General features: G+C 40.9%; 1 protein-coding gene across 2 annotated transcripts in view; it reads left to right on the top strand.

The window, feature by feature from the left end:
• The window catches only part of cacna1g (calcium channel, voltage-dependent, T type, alpha 1G subunit), a 215,309-nt gene that overhangs the window by 64,786 nt on the left and 133,955 nt on the right, over positions 1-16,568 (top strand). For both annotated transcript variants that reach the window (XM_084741595.1, XM_084741594.1), the window contains exons 4-8: positions 2,645-2,804; positions 6,833-7,115; positions 8,497-8,589; positions 8,737-9,589; positions 12,090-12,490. In XM_084741595.1, the coding sequence (XP_084597721.1) occupies positions 2,645-2,804; positions 6,833-7,115; positions 8,497-8,589; positions 8,737-9,589; positions 12,090-12,490 (1,790 nt within the window). The remainder of the gene's footprint in view (positions 1-2,644; positions 2,805-6,832; positions 7,116-8,496; positions 8,590-8,736; positions 9,590-12,089; positions 12,491-16,568) is intronic.

Raw genomic sequence — 16,568 nt, forward strand, 5'->3', positions numbered from 1 at the left:
GTAGAAAACCAGTGCGTGAAAATAAGAGCAAAATGTGAGCTGCAACAGCAGAGGGACACAGCCAGATTTAGCGGAGGGAGTGTGTGGGCGGCAGGAAGTGTGTGTGTTGTCAGAAACTTGAGGGAACACTGTCCAGAGCTGACAGAATCGGGGATGTACTGCATGAAAGGCGGAGAAAGCAGGTCTTTTACTGTGGCGTTAATTCAGAGCAAACTGTAGGTGTACCGCTGACATTCTCACAGACCGCTAACAAATCTCTGGACTTACGTTTGACTTCGGATTCGTGTGTCTTCTCCAAATGTATTTTTAACCTTTATTCATCCAAGGGGGGATGTTGTTAAGCACTTTCTCTGCTTTCTACAGTGGCCTGCTTAATATTTATGCAGTTACACATATTCACACCCACCACTGACACAGTGCAATTCACCATGTTCACACAGCAGCCATTTTCCTCTGACATCTCACTCAGGACTAAAATAAAGCCAAAATAACATATGTGATAACCAATTAGTGACCGTGAGATAACAGTTATCATTAGCATTCAGCCACTTCCTAGCTAACGTTACCGTGTGTGTTACACAATACAACAGGAAAAGCATAAATAATTCTGAAATATCAGCACACATCTTGGACAAATTAATGCTAAGCATGGAAGTAAAACTCATTGGATGTAAAGAGGTGCACAGTATGGTGTTAAATATCTTGCTGTCTCTTGTCCAAGAATGTAAGATAAGCAGCTAATACCTTGTCTTACTTATGAAACTTTTGCGTTGGATATAATCTGTATGAACACACAAAAATATGTGTTCCAGGGTACATAATGTTACTGACTTAGTCAGAATATTTCAGAGGTTGGGTGAAAAGGTTGGGTGACAGTTGAAATTCACGTTAGCCTACATTAGCTTGATTACATCCAGCGTGTTTTACTTCCAGGCTTAAATAATCGTGTTCATGATGTGCTTGATATTTCAGAATTAATGTCTGCCTTTCTTATATATAAGAAATATATTCTTTCTTACCGCCATGTGTCTACGGTAATTGAAAGGTCTCCATTGTCGTTGAACCGTCTTCAGCTTTCAGTGCCTTGCCATAGGCAGCAGTCACTGTTTTAGTACCTTGCTGTGTTCTGCTGCTTTACTGCACTCATAAACAGTATGTCGCAAATTTTTTATTGACAAATACCACTTTCCACCCACATACTAACTACAGCTTTGGTATTGACATATCCCACTGATACCACTGGCCACTTGCATGCTGGTGGTGTGCCACTGTTATTTTAGTGTTTTATGCAGATTGTTAGTGGCATACACATGCAAGTGTATTGACACTGGTCTTCCACTGCTACATACCACTTCCCAGCTGGGTCACGATAATTCATTGCTGCCATATGCCGCTACTGATTGTGGTTTGATGATGCTGTGAGCCACATGAAAACATAATGTTACTGTTAACTTTAAAAATAATAGTTGAGAAAATTCATAATTTCAAGATAACTGCCTTTCATAGATTTTTGAGTCTTGAACCAAGCTCAAACTCTTAACTTTTTAAACAAACTAAACAAATTTTGACTACCTATAATCTTTTGTTAAGCTAATTTGCTTGTCTTCTTTGTAAGTTTTAGAAACCTAATAATGAAAAAAGAAACTTGGATTCAAAACTCAAAAGTCTATTGAAGCACAGTGCCCTGAAGTTTTGCTTTTTCTCAGCTTTTTCATTTTTACTGTTTTGTTCCGCTGAAAGATGCCATTTTTCACTGGCAGGTACCATGCCAAAACATTAAACTGTACGGTAATCACATTTTCAAGGATGTGCCATCATTTTCTGGTTGCTATTAAAGCTAGCAGTTGCAGCCTAAGGCATTCTGTTATTCCTTAAAAGTCACCAGATTGCAGGAAACAAAGTTTATGAAACTCTACATGTTTGAGGTCAGCAAGTATGCATATGACAGTACCAGACTACTGTTTTGAAGTGCCGTAAGTCAATAGAATAGTATTGACGTTTGGATTTTCTATTGCATCACTGGTAGCAGTTTGTTCCTGAAAACCTTCCCAGTGGCAGAAAAAACATCCTCCTGACAAATATATATATATATATATGTATATATATATATATATATATGTATATACAGAATCACTTCTGTTTGTCAAGAGCCAGACGCCATATTGTTTGCAAGTAACCCGCAGCACTGCTCTTCATCTGCTACAATGAATGACCCTGTTTTGACAGGCCTTCATTAAGCTGTTTAAATAATATAAAACACAGAGAGGATAAATTCACCAGACTGTGATGTGGAGACTTTTATTTCTACCATTTATCATTATTATTTGATTTCCATTCAACTGTAAAAAGTGTTGTTGGTGAAATGAATAAAGACAGTGAAGACTTAGTAAGTGTATTGTAGTAGGCCAGAACTATGAATGGCTGTAAATTGAGAGGCAGATTGGTGATTATTGACTGGAGTATTCAATAAGATACTAAAACTAATACTCAAATCAGCCCTGAAAAACATGTTGCGCTGCTACTTACAGTAAAAGCGTTTTGATTTTCAGTTCTAACGGTATATACCCTTTCCACACAAGTAGGCCTACATATCTGCTGTGTGTCCTGTCCAGCTGTTTGACCTTGTCCTCGTCCCTTCTCTCAGGTATGCGTATCCTGGTGACCCTGCTGCTGGACACCCTGCCCATGCTGGGTAATGTGCTGCTCCTCTGCTTCTTCGTCTTCTTCATATTCGGCATCGTGGGCGTCCAGCTGTGGGTCGGCCGGCTCAGAAACCGCTGCTTTGTGGAAGACAACTTCCCCATGTGAGTTCCATGTTTACCATGTCAGTATTATATGTATGTGTGTGTGTGTGTGTGTGTGTGTGTAGAGTTTTATCTATTGAGATTTCAGTACTCACATCTGTTAGCCTCAGTTTGATGATTAATAATACATGTATGTAATGGTCACATGATGCACAGTGGTGGAAGGTGACTCAGATACAGTTAACTGCAATCTTGATGCACTCGTACACTGTAAAAAAAATGTTCCTTGAAAATATTAGGTTTGGAACAATTTAAATATCAACAAAATCAAGGTCAAGATGTGTGTTTTTCAGTATTAATCAAGCAAGTCTCAAGTCCTCAAACTTGCCCAAGTCATGGGACTTGAGTCTCCCACCTCTGAATGATAGAAATACTCTATTAAAGTCGAATGTAAAAAAAAAAAATCTGAAAACTAATGATTTGAAGGTACCTGTTTTCCTTATATGTTCTGAATCAAAATCAAACTCTTAATTCTTTGTAAGTAAACCAAAAATGTTTTCCAATCTTTTCTTGAGATGATTTACTATTTTTCTTAAAAGAAAAACTTGAATCTTTGAGTTTTAGATACAAAACAATTTGTATCTCAAAAATTGCTCAGTAAATTCATTAAAACTCACTGTGAACCATTTTGGAAACTTTCAACTTTCTCAACTTTTTTTCACTACTTCCACTTTACGGAGTTGGGGGGCGACGAGTAACATGACTGTGACAAATTTGAGGACTCAAGAATTGCTTGACAATCACTTATAAAAAACAAAAAAACTGACTTCAATGTTGTTATCAGTAGTTATTTATCTTGAACCCAACATTTTCAAGAAAGACTTCACTTACAGCTTTTTCAAATTTGTGATGGTGAGCATTTTAATTTGACTCGGCATGAGCCCTATGAAGTATGTCTATGATCTTCTTTTGATACAATTTGGAGACCAACAACAGGCAAACAAATGCACACACTTGGAAAAATCAGTCAGTATGGTAGCTGGGGGCTGAGAGGAAGAAGAAGACCAATGTTGTGATAAACTAGAATTATCCTTTGGTCAAAGAAGATACTGAAAAAAGATACCAAACATGGGAACAAAATGGAGAAATATTTGTGCCTTTATCTGCCATAAAATTCTTATGTATTCAAAAGAGGCACAAGGTGACTTGATTTAATTATTTATTTATGAGTTTTGCTGATGAATCTGAGATAAACAACAAAGATAAGATTACAAACAGGTCTACAGGAGGCCAAGGTATCTCCGTGGAGTAAACCTTGACCCTACACACTGAACTAGGTCATCCACTGAAGTCAATGAGGTTATACAGCGATTATAGAGTCTCATCACTGTGATGAATGGGAAAGCGACAAGCCCTGGAATAATGAGAAAGACCCCATGTGGCCCATGGTATATGGAACATGGCCCCCCATGACTTATTCATGTTCCCCGTGTCACCCTGGCTTCATTACTCTCTATAGGATTTATGACATCTCACAGCTGTAATTTAAGTTCATGCATAATGGCTTTGGTGAGCTGGCATATATTTTTTGTCACCATCATCAATTTTTAGGCCTTCTTCATATATCTGGAAGGTCCGTACTTCTGCATGAGGTGAATGCCATTTAAAGGGATAGTTCAGATTTTTTGAAGTGGGGCTGCTTGGGGATATTACCTACAGTACCCTTGTTATATAAGCCCAAATTTGCTCACTCCAACCCAACCAAACTCCATGAGCAAAATCAATAATTTTACCTCATAGAACACAGGAGTTTTTGGTCCGACGCTGCCTCAATCTGTTAGTTTCTTTGTGTTATTGTGTGACTGCAGTGAATCCATACTATCCTTTTAAAACAAACAAGTCACACAATAACATAAACTAACCGATGGAGGCAGTGATAGAACAGGTAAAATTACAGATTTTGCCTGGGGAGTTTGGTCAGTTTGGAGGGAGCAATATTTGGCTTTAGAAAAGGCTGTTTAATGGCAAAGTAAAGCGGTGAAAATATTATAAATAAAGCGTACACTTAAACTAAGATTAATTTCTTTTCAGGTGGACCTTTTTTAAGTGGCCAAAATACCTTTTGTAGCTGACCCTGTACACAGCAGTTCACTGCTTGGCTTAAATCCAAACTATCCCTTTAAGTCTGGCTCTACGTCTGAAGTCATAAACATATCTGTTTTAATGTCTGCTTCTATTTCTCTTGAAATCATATTGCTGATACATATTTTAGTGCTGCAACAGCTGTTAACTGTTAACTGGGTTGACAGTGACTCTTTATTAGCCTGATTGAGGATATGTGAGAGCACCCAGCAGGAACCACATCCCATGCGTCATTTAGGGTGCGATAAATCAAACGTGTTTCAGCCTGAGCTCATCAGACCATTAAGTGCTCTTGTAGATCATCCCAAAGTGTGAAACAGCTTTTTGGAATGTATAAATAAGAGAGTGAGTGAGTGTGAGGTGGTCCTGAGGTGTAAAAGGACTGGTCCGGTCTCTCAAGGTATGTGAGATTAATAAAGCCCGCCAGCCGAATGTGTGTTGACAGACAAGCCAGATATCACACAATCACCAGACACACATACCAGTTATTCCAGACAGAGGAGCGCTCTGTAACAGATATGCCAAGCGGTGGTGTAGCAGGTGGAAAAAAAAAGAAAAAGCGTGTGCTCATCTCACACAATGCGCACAGGGGTCTCCCCAACCATTTGGCCCCAGGTTTGTCAACACAATTAAAGCTGGCTCCACTGATTAGTTCCTCCTAACTGTTTGAAGGAGTGTTAATCAGCGCAATCAGCTGCTCTTAGGATTTGCATGGAATTAAAACCTGCACACTTCGGGGCTTCAAAGTTGATCCACTTAAAATTCTACCCCGGTGTATGCCAAAACTCAAAGGCGGGATCGTCACTTTGTATTGAAAACATCCAGCCGTTTTAACAGCCTCAACCTGGCAACAAAAGCAGATTGCATCTGAGCGGCGATGGCTGAAGGGCAGAGATGGTTCCCTGAAGAGAGACACGTCAAAGTCTTCTGCAAATTTTCTGGGAAAAAGCTAGGTGCCTTGGGTAAGAGCGATAATTTACAACACGTAGCTGCTCTATTTGTCAGATCCACAAGAATTCTCATTATTATGGTTATCAGTCAAGTCTGTTTATTATTTTATACAAAGTGTATAATGTAAGCACCTGAGCCAAGGGTGTCTTTCCCTACTTTATTTTACTGATTACGTATGGGAACCCATGTCCACCAATGATGAAAAAAACAGATCCTCATTAAAATAATAATAATCATAAAAATGAGACACCTTCTCAAAATAATTAGTTAGGAACTCAAAATAAAAACCTAGTATCACAATATAATGACTAATCTTCTTGAAATAATGTTTTAGTATCTGAAATGAATAAGAAACTGTCAAAATAATGACTGAAATATTAGTGTTGAGATATAAGTAATTATTTTAACATATAATTTATCATTATGAGAGACTAAGTCATTATTCTGAGATACAAAGTCATTAATTTGCAATACAAAGTCATTATTTTGAAATACTGTTATTACTTTGAGTAAGTCAAGTAAGTAAGTAAGTCTTTTTTTTAATATAATAATCAATATTTTGAAATATTAAGTCATTATTTTGAGATACTAACTCATTATTTTGAGATACTAACTCATTATTTTGAGATACCAACTTGTTATTCTGGATACTAAGTCAGCTTTTTATACAGAGAAAGTTTGTCATTATAATGACTTACAGGATCTTTTTTCCATCTCATTAGCACAAATGCACTTAAATCATCTTAAAGTGAGATTATATAACTTTTGAAAAGAGATAGCATATTCCTACTCTTAATGAAAAGTTTAAGTCTTAAGGAATAAAATGCTTCCTCGCTCAATATTTGCAAATTTTAGATAATTGACTGACTCAGTAATGCCCTGCAGTGGGTTTCAGGCTGTGCTGTCTTAAATCTCCTGGGTCCCATGACACTCAAGACCAGTGTTAGTTCGTCAGCAGGCTCACCCTTGCGATTTTCTCTTTTTCTTTCCCATAGGAATCTCCCTTACAAATACTACCACACTGAAAATGATGACGAGAACCCCTTCATCTGCTCTCAGCCCCGAGACAACGGCATGAGGGACTGCAACTCCATACCCAAGCTGTTTCAGGAGGGAGGCGTGAAGTGCAACCTGGACATGTACTCCAACATCACTGACAACACCACCTGCATCAACTGGAACCAGTACTACACCAACTGCTCTGACGGTCAGATCAACCCCTTCAAGGGAGCCATCAACTTCGATAACATCTTCTATGCCTGGATTGCCATATTTCAGGTAAAACAGCAGTACAGACACAGGATTTTGCAGCGAGTCACATACAGTGTGGTTTGGCTGACATGCAAGCCTGTAATAAGAGACCGAGAGGGAGAAAGGGAGTCTAATTGCCCCAGTGGCTGGTGTATCAGAGAAACAGGGCTTACAGGATTAGCAGGTCGCCAGAGCCACACCACCAGACTGTAGCCTCATTTTTCCACACCATTTGTTTGCTATCTCCACATCATTTGAAAAGCCTTTTGTTGGAGTGCTCTTCGTTCGTCGCTAGCTGAGGGGGTAATTTTGGAGGATGAGAGCCAGATTGGAGATGAGTTCCCCCATACTGTAAGTCTGGACACTGCTGCAGTTTGCCTGTGTGGGGTAAAGCAAAGCTCACAGGAAAAATGTCGGGGATTACTCTTCTGCTGAGTCTTGGTATTTTGGAACACATTGGGCTTTAAAATATGGTATCTTTTAATTCCTGTTTTTCAGAGGCCTTTAGTCAACCAAAGAAGATCTTTGCCAACTGAAATTCTAACTACTCTTTAACCAGTTGATTTTTTGACAGGGAACAAAAAGCACATTCAGAATTTCATCATCTGGGAAACATTGTCCAACATTGAATCATTGATTGTGTTTGAGCACAAAGCATTATCAGCATAAACAGATTCCTCCTCCTATGCCTACAAGTGTATGTTTCAGCAACAAAACTGAAAAAATAACAGATTAAAGGAGAAACAATTAAAGTAAAAAACAAATTAGCAAGGGCCACAGCAGGATTACTGCATACAAAGGTGATGCTAACACAGCTTGTGCTGCAGTATAAACTCCCACAGAAAAGCAATATGAAAGAACAGTTATTAGCATCCCACCTACTACTCTTGTTATTTACTGAGCTTTAAGTGAGGCTTAATGTTCACACAGTTTCTCTTGACTGTCCCTAAATATTACAACAGTATTGCACCAGAACATGGGAATAGCCACATTAGCAACAACATGCTGACGCCAAATTCAACAGCATAATCTACAAAATAAACACTCAAACATCATTTTGCTAAACTGATTAGAGCTAAACTTAGATTAAATTAATCTTTTTTGGTGCAACAGTCTCAGAAGCATTTTTCTCCCTACTAAAGTAACACCAGCAGTTTTTTTAAACATACTTTGTTAGTATAATTGTATAGGATGGTTTATGTCATATTTAACAAATTAGAATGGGAAAGAAAAAACAAACAACTAACAGCAAAAAAACAAAAAAACAAAAACCTAACCATTCACCCAGGTTGCCTTATTTCCCAGTCCAGTATTCTACTCTCTGTTTGGTTTCATCCTTTATGAGTTGTCTGATTGCTGCTTTTTTCCTTTGTCCTGACATCTTTCCTCTGTCTATGTTCTTCTTTAGGTGATCACTCTGGAGGGCTGGGTGGACATCATGTACTTTGTGATGGATGCTCACTCCTTCTACAACTTCATCTACTTCATCCTACTCATCATTGTAAGTACCACTTCATGGTGCCACCAGCTGTGTGCGTGCGTGTCCGCTGATGATTGAACAAGTGGGTCGGTCAGGGGACGGGCGTGTGTGAGCATCCATTGAGAGTGTGTGAATAACAATGTCATCTACCCCTACTTGTCCCCTCAGATTGGCTCATTCTTCATGATCAACCTGTGCCTGGTGGTCATCGCCACTCAGTTCTCAGAGACCAAGCAGAGGGAGAGTCAGCTGATGAAGGAGCAGCGGAGGCACTGCATGTCCAACGCCAGCACTCTGGCATCCCTCTCCGAGCCGGGCTCCTGCTACAATGAGCTGCTCAAGTATCTGGTTCACATCATCCGCAAGGGGGCAAAGCAAGTGGCCCATATCTGCAGGTTCTTGGCCCGCCGTGCCGGGCTCAACATCGCCGCTTCGCCCCCACCCACCGATCCCCAGCGCAGCCAGAGAAGGAGGAGGAAGTCCTCCAGGCAGGGATCTATGTCAGTTCATCACATGATGCACCATCATCACCACCACCACCACCACCAGTACCACCTGGGGAACGGCAGCGTGAGGGGAGGAGGGGGGATCGTGTCTCTGGAGAGTAAGGACGTGGAGGCTGGTGCTCAAAACAACAGAGGGAGTCTTACTTCAGCCCTGCCTCCTTCAGTGATGGCTGCCACCTCTGATACAAACCTGGCCACACTGTCTAATGCTGGTATGGGAGCTGCCCATTCGTCTTCAGTTCACAATGTTTGCCACCCAGAAACTCTTCGCTGTACCCCCTCGCCCACAAACCTGGACCCCTTCTCTCTATCCCTAGCTCCCATGTCCAGGGCCATGAAGAGGAACTCTGTGCCGTTTGTCACCCCAGCGCCTAAGAACTACCCCACTCTGCAGGCTCGAGCCCTGGCGGAGTCCAGACGAGGGAGCACTCTGACGAACTTCAACTTCAACCTGAACATTCCAAACATGCCCATGGAAAGACGTCCATCGAGCCTGGTGGACACACACACGACAGGTAGACGAATCACAACACGCTATTAGTTGCATTTATTTGAGTTAGCTTTGGTGGATAAAGCTTGCTTTACTGAGCTTTCTAGTTAAAGGGACTGTTCAGATTATTTGAAGCTGGGTTTGGATGAGGTACTTAGCCATAGTCAGTCTATTAGCTACAGTAGATGGTGATCCGCATGTTTCCAATTTGGAGAAGCAGAGAGGAGTACCAGCACTGAAAGCTAAGCAATATACTGCTGTGGACAGGGTCAGCATCAGTTTTTGTATGGTTTATTTAGAACATTTGCACCACTTTACTTTGCTGTCAGATAGCCTTTTTTGGTGGGAAACTCCTGGCAAATATCGCTCTTTCTCGCTCAACCAGAGATCTGTTCATTTGTTTGTGTTTTTGTGTGATGTTGGTGTTTTCCGAATGTATTTCGGATTCACCAACGCCACAAAACGCAAACAGAGTAACAGGTCAAAGCCAGCATCTCTAATTTCTGATTTCGCCATTGGAGTCTGGTTGAGCGAGATGGGTTGATATTTGGCTTAGAAAATGGTGGTTCTAGTCAGGAAATATTGTCTGATGGCAAGGTAAAGCTGTGAAAATATATTAAATACAGTTTAACAGTTTACAGTTTAAGTGTACACTGCAGTTTAAGTGCACAGTGAAACTGATATTGATTTTTTGGATGGGCCTGTTTTAAAGCCACTACAAGGATTTTTTCTATTTTATTCATTTTGAAGGTGTGTGTTTCCACCACAAAATATGATGGCAAACATAAACATATGGAAATAACAGTTTATACACTTACAGTATAACACATTTCTGTTCATGTGTAGGTCAAACAAACAAGATACAATATCTTTATTTGTCAGCTTTAGAGTTGGTGTATTTTTTCTGCTTTGCCAGGGTGAGGCTAGCAGTTTGCCCCTTTGTCCTGGCTTTATGCTAAGCTAGGTTAACCATGTTCTGACACCAGCATCCTGTGGCACTGAATGTCTGAGCATAAAGTCAATACTAAGTGCCAGTGAGAAAAAGTAGGAGAAAGTTAAAGTGGAGAAAGAAATATATGCCATCGACTGCTTCTGAAATTAGTCCTAAAATCCAGAAATTAGTTTAGCATTTCTGCACCTCTGATCCCCTTGTCTCGAAGTCAGTAGGTTTTTTTTTAATGGTTTTTTAGGTAGATACCTGAAATTAGGCCTGTGGTTATCACAATTTTGATCTAAATACACCTAAAATAGGTCAATAAATACCCTGCTTGTGAAGCAAATGATTGTATTTTCCAAAATGTTTAAAGGTACTACAGGGAACTTATATACTTTGTTGAATTTGGAGGCCCCTGTGGGCAAAAGCGGTAGTGTTTCCTCTGTAATAATGACAAAATAAATGGTCAAAAATAAAATTATCATTCATTCATTCATTCATTCATTCATCATTCATTCATTCATTCATTGTCCGTAACCGCTTATCCTTGAAGGGTCACAGGGGGCTGGAGCCTATCCCAGCTGACATTGGGTGAGAACTTGCCTGGGAAAATGTAAACACAAGCTTGATTGATCTGTTCTCAAGAGGAATCTGACCCAGGGGCAGACATTAAGAATAACTTTATAGAAATAGCCAAACTTCTTGCTGATGGGTTTGTTTGCTTATTTAGGTCATATAGAGGCATCAGTGTTAAATTGAGACTGCTGCATAACCAGTTAGTACAACCAGTTGTAGTAGCTTTAAATGACTAACATATGTTTCTGTGGCTGACCCTGTCCACAGCAGTACATTTCTGAGCATTCTTGCTGGCACTCCCTCTACTTCTTCAAACTGGTGGCTTGTCAACCAGCATCTACTGTAGATAATACAGTCACTATGGATAAGTACCACAACCCCATTCAGATAATGCAAACTATCCCTTTAAGTAAAAAAAACTGGAAGGCATCCAGGGGAGTTTCTCATCCAGTCAGAATCAGTGGTAAAACAACCCAGTGACACGCCACTGGAAGCCTTCCTATTTCTGCAATCACCTATTTGGTGGAGTACGATATCGATTTGTCGTGATTGAGCCTCAAACTCTAACACTGTCCAGAGTGTGGGTTTTTTTGTCAGAGACAGGAAGAGCGCTAATTACAGTCAATAAATGTTAATCCCTCATGTCCGAGCTCGCAGCCAACTTCATCTGCCCCGGGCCAACTTCTAAAAGTCAGTGGGCTCAGCAGAAGTCAGGCCAGGTCTGTTCAGGTTGTCCAGACGATAGAAATGCTGGCAGCCGGCCAGACAGGCCACAGCCTGGAGAGACGAGGCATTACTCATACAGCACACGCTGCCCATCACGATCACACACTCCCTCTGACACACACGCAAAAGTCCAAAAATGCTATTGTTCACAAGAAATCTTTTTCATTAGATTTGACAATTTGTCTAAACCACTTCATTTATGTCATTTATCACAATCACACAGATTTCCCTGCAGTTTCCTTCTCTTTGTCTCACTTTTTCTGCCTGACCTTTTCTTTCTCGGCTGCAGCCCAGCTCTCCCGCCAGCTGTCAGCTCGTGACCTCAGCACCACCAGCAGTGCCATGGACACGGCCGCTTTGACACTGGATCCCGAGAGCTGCCCTTACTGCGCCAAGGCCCTGGCCAACGAATCGGAGGGCGGCACGGGGGGCAACGAGACCCCCGGGGACTCCGACAGCGACGGCGTATACGAGTTCACCCAGGACCTCCACCACAGGGACAGGAGAGACAGCCGGCAGCCCAAAAGGAAGCACCGTAGGCTGGGCAAGACGGCGGCGAACATAGTTCGCTTCTGGAGGCTGGTGTGCGACACGTTCAGGAAGATCGTGGACAGCAAGTACTTTGGACGAGGGATTATGATTGCCATTCTGATCAACACTCTGAGCATGGGGATCGAGTACCACGAACAGGTCAGTGGACGTGTGTGTGTCTCATTAAGAAAAGGGTGTGTGTGAGGATGGATGCAGCTGTTGGATGGAGCTCCACTGAGTTAGTAACAAACCTAAATGCCTCCACAAAGTTCACAATGGGAATATACAGTCGTCCACACTTTAGAAATATGGGTTCCATAAGGGCTCTTCCTGTAGGGATGAGGTTCTACTCAGAACCATTTGCTTGTGAAGAACTCTTTTTAAAGAAAGAGTTCATCAAGAGTTTTTTTGTAATCCAAAGAACCGTTTTTGGAAGGAAGAGAAAAACTCTTTTGTCAAGGGGTCTTTGTACCATAATATAAAAGAGTTCTTTTAGTTCTTTTGAGTGGGTTCTAAATAAAACTCTTGGTGTATAGGGTTCTTGGTAGAACTCCCTGATTGGGCTCTAGATGAAACCCTTTAAATATAAAAGGGTTCTCGGTAGAACCCCCTGAGTGTGTTCTAGATGAAACTCTTTGAGTATAAAAGGATTCTCTGTAGCGGCCCCTGAGGGTATTCTAGATATAACTATTGGAATATAGAAAGGTTTCGGTAGAACCTCCTGGGTGGGTTCTAGAAAGAACATTTGGTAGTACCCCCCCCCCGGGTGGGTTCGAGATGAAACCCTTGGAAATGGGTTCTTAGCAGAACCCCCTGAATTGGTTCTAGATAAAACTCTTCATATATAAAACTGTTCCCTGTAGAACCCCTTGGGAAGGTTCTTGATGAAATCCTCGGATTATAAATGGGACCTCAGTAGAATTCCCTGCATGGGTTCTAGTTAAAACCCTTAAAGTGTGTGTAGTGTTTCCGTAGAACCCCCTGTGTGGGTTGTAGATGAAATCCTTGGTATATAAAAGGTTTCTTGTCAGATCCCCCCCTGGGTGGATTCTAGACAAAACCCTTATACGGTTCTTTATAGGACCTAATGGGGACATTCTTGTTAGTACCCTTAGAGGGTGGAAAGGTTTTGGATAGAACCCCACACAGGATTCTGGGTGAAATTGTTACATCACAGTATAACCTCTCATAGGGGGGTGATACCTTTCACAGATGGTTAAAGATATAACCTTTTATGTTAGGTTCCATGTTGAACTCTTTGACCCATTAAGAAAGGTTCTACCAGGAACCAAAAAGGCTTCTCCTATAGGGATACGCCAAAGAATGCTTTATGGTTCTAGTTACCTCTATTTCGAACTGTGCATAATGGGACTTAAGATGAGAGCTTCATATGAAAGCTGGTAAGAAGGTGTGAGTTGAACTCGGATCCTTGGTGCACGTGTGTGTCATTCTGTGTGATTGTGTAAGCTCCACAGCTCCCACAGGCCCAACTGGAATTCCTGATGTCTCTCTCTGGTCTCGTTTGTTTACATGAGCGTAATTACAGCCATGTGAGAGAGAAAACGGAAATGAGAGAGTATGAGAGACAGAGAGGGAGAGGAATATGAACAGGGGTGATTTAACGGGTGAGGAAGGCCCCACAACATCTGACAGAGATTTTTTTTTTTCTTTCTTTCATTCTCAGTCGGCAGTTTTTTTTTACTCTTGTGGTTCCTTCTCTTTGACCTCATTTACAGCTGATATTAACAGTGTGGTTTGTATCAGTACGGCTCATCTGGGGCAGGAAAAAGGCACATTAATGCAAGGTGTCAGTGCACGTAGAACACATTGCAGTTAACTGACCACATCTGGAGTGCGCTGTGATCAGATCTCAACCAGGTGTGAATGCAACCTGTGCAATCTCAAGAAAAATATCCACCCAAAAGTTGACAGTTGAACTCCACATATCCTTGCTATATCAAGCTATCTGTCAAAAAGCTACAATATATCGCATCAGCATCACTTTCCTAAACCTGTTTGTTGATAAGTGTGCTAGCTTCAACAACATTTTTTTTTACTTTGTAAGCATAAAAATGCATAAAAATGTCTAAAAACAAGTATGTACTTATGTACTTACTACTTACATTAAACCAAATATTTTTGACAATGACCAATCAAACCCAGAGAACTATTTTATTCAAAGTAGTGGTGCTTTTGATTTGGTAGCCTGGAGATTTTGCTCAGTGCAGGGCTCTACTATGAATGTGATTTTTGCGCAATTCACTTCAGCAATTTGACATATTTCATTGGTGATGGTGGTCATTTAAAAATAAAGACAACTTCATCAAACTGTGTGTTTTCTTATTGTTGATGCGAGAGACCCCTAGCAGCAGAGATCACTAACTGTGCATTTGACCAAAGTGCTTATGCTGCATAAACTTTACTACAAACCAGACTCGAGATGCAAACCCCAGACTCCAGAGTCAAAGTCCTGACGTAGTCCACCCCGACTCCCTCCCTTTGACTCTGGTACAGTAGATAAATAATTCGCTTGTTCACTTGAAAAAGCTTCTGAACATAATCCAAGCATCAATCACCACCAGGTAATTGGAAAATATGATGTTGTAATATATAAACTTGCAGGTGAGAGGATTGCTGTGGGAGTGAAGGTGGTGAGGAGGTGGATTAGTTTGCATCAGACCCTCACCTGCTACAAGTATTGCTCTGATACCAATTTTCCTTCAGTGTTCAAATGTAATTAATCATTGCAAAACACTGTATGAAGAATTATTTGCTTCACAATGCAGTTTTCCTCTGATGAGTGTTATAAATTAAACAATTTGCCAAGCGCAGGTTTTAGGTTTGGAGACGTGTGTTGCTTTGGGGCTATTGTATTGTGTGTTTTTGGCATGTGTGATTTTGTATAAAGTTATATAACACATGTGAAGTAAGTGAGGTAAAGCAAGGATTGTGTTTGTTTGTTTGTGTGTGTGTGTGTGTGTGTAGGTGTGTAGTAGGAGTAGCAGAGCCAGGTTTTACGGGGTTACTTTCGGTCCCTGACCTAGTGCCTATAAACAAATCCAGATGCCAAACATCCGCAACGCACACGCACACACACAGGAGGTTTTATAGCTTTCTAGTCCCCACCTTTGCTGCATCGTTAGTTTTCCTGACTCTTCTCCCTCTCTGTCTTCCCTCGCTCCTCTCTTTTTCTCCTTCCCTTTTTTATGATTCTGTTCCTTCCTCTACCTTTTTCTCTTCCTATGTTGCCTCTGTCGCCTCCTCTTTCTCCTCCTTATACTTTTGACTCTTGTCTCATATTTCTTCTTCTACTCTCCTTCTTTTCTCACTCCTCTTAAGTCTTCCCTCCCTTCCCCTTTGAGTGCTCTTTCCTACGTAGTTTGGGTAACATGGATCCCTCCAGTCTCCAGACAGGCTGCTGAAAAACTTTGCTGAGACGCTTCATTGATTCGCGAGCCCATCGACATCCAATAGACACGAGGATCACTAAGCCTCTGTTTGTCTCTGTAACTGCATCCACATGGAGGAGAGGCTGGCTTTCGCTTTCCATACATCCTCCAGCCAAGTTTTCTGCTGGAGTTTTGCACACAGCATGTACCCCCGTTGCAACTGCCACTTTAGGAATTAGGTTGAGACAAGTTGTCCTTAAAACTAGAAAGCAGCATCTTTCATTGAGATTCTGATTGAGCAACATCAAGCAAAACACTGTGCACATAACCAGAGGTGGGTTGGATTTCGACCCTGGTATCATCTGCTGGAAAACTCCGGATGAGCATGAGAAAGGGAGCATGTGAACATGGACAGAAGTGTCAATGTGATATAAACTTTCTTTTACAATGAAGCATAATATTACAATTCTACAGTTCTGTGGTTTACACTGCAGACTGGAGTCTCAGTGACAAACAGCTAAATATGTGTTATACACTCATGTTCTCTTCATTGTGCTGCTGGATAATGACTATGATATAATGAAAAAGAAAAATTATGTAGGTCATTATAATGAGAAAAATTCTTAAAATAAAGACTTATCATCTCAAAAATGACTTAGTATCTAAAAATAATGTATTAGTATCTCAAAATAATGAGTTACTGTCTTATAATAAGGACTTGTTATCTCAACTAACTAACTCATTATATATCGCACACTATTTAGTATACTATTAGACGTTTTTATATTGAGTGACCTCCGCTTCCAGTGTCCCTGTACTTAGCGTTAATAAATTTTTTTTGAGGGCCT

Source organism: Lutjanus erythropterus, chromosome 17 (genome assembly GCF_056507025.1).
Source record: "Lutjanus erythropterus isolate fLutEry1 chromosome 17, fLutEry1.hap2, whole genome shotgun sequence".
Classification (NCBI taxonomy): domain Eukaryota; kingdom Metazoa; phylum Chordata; class Actinopteri; order Lutjaniformes; family Lutjanidae; genus Lutjanus; species Lutjanus erythropterus.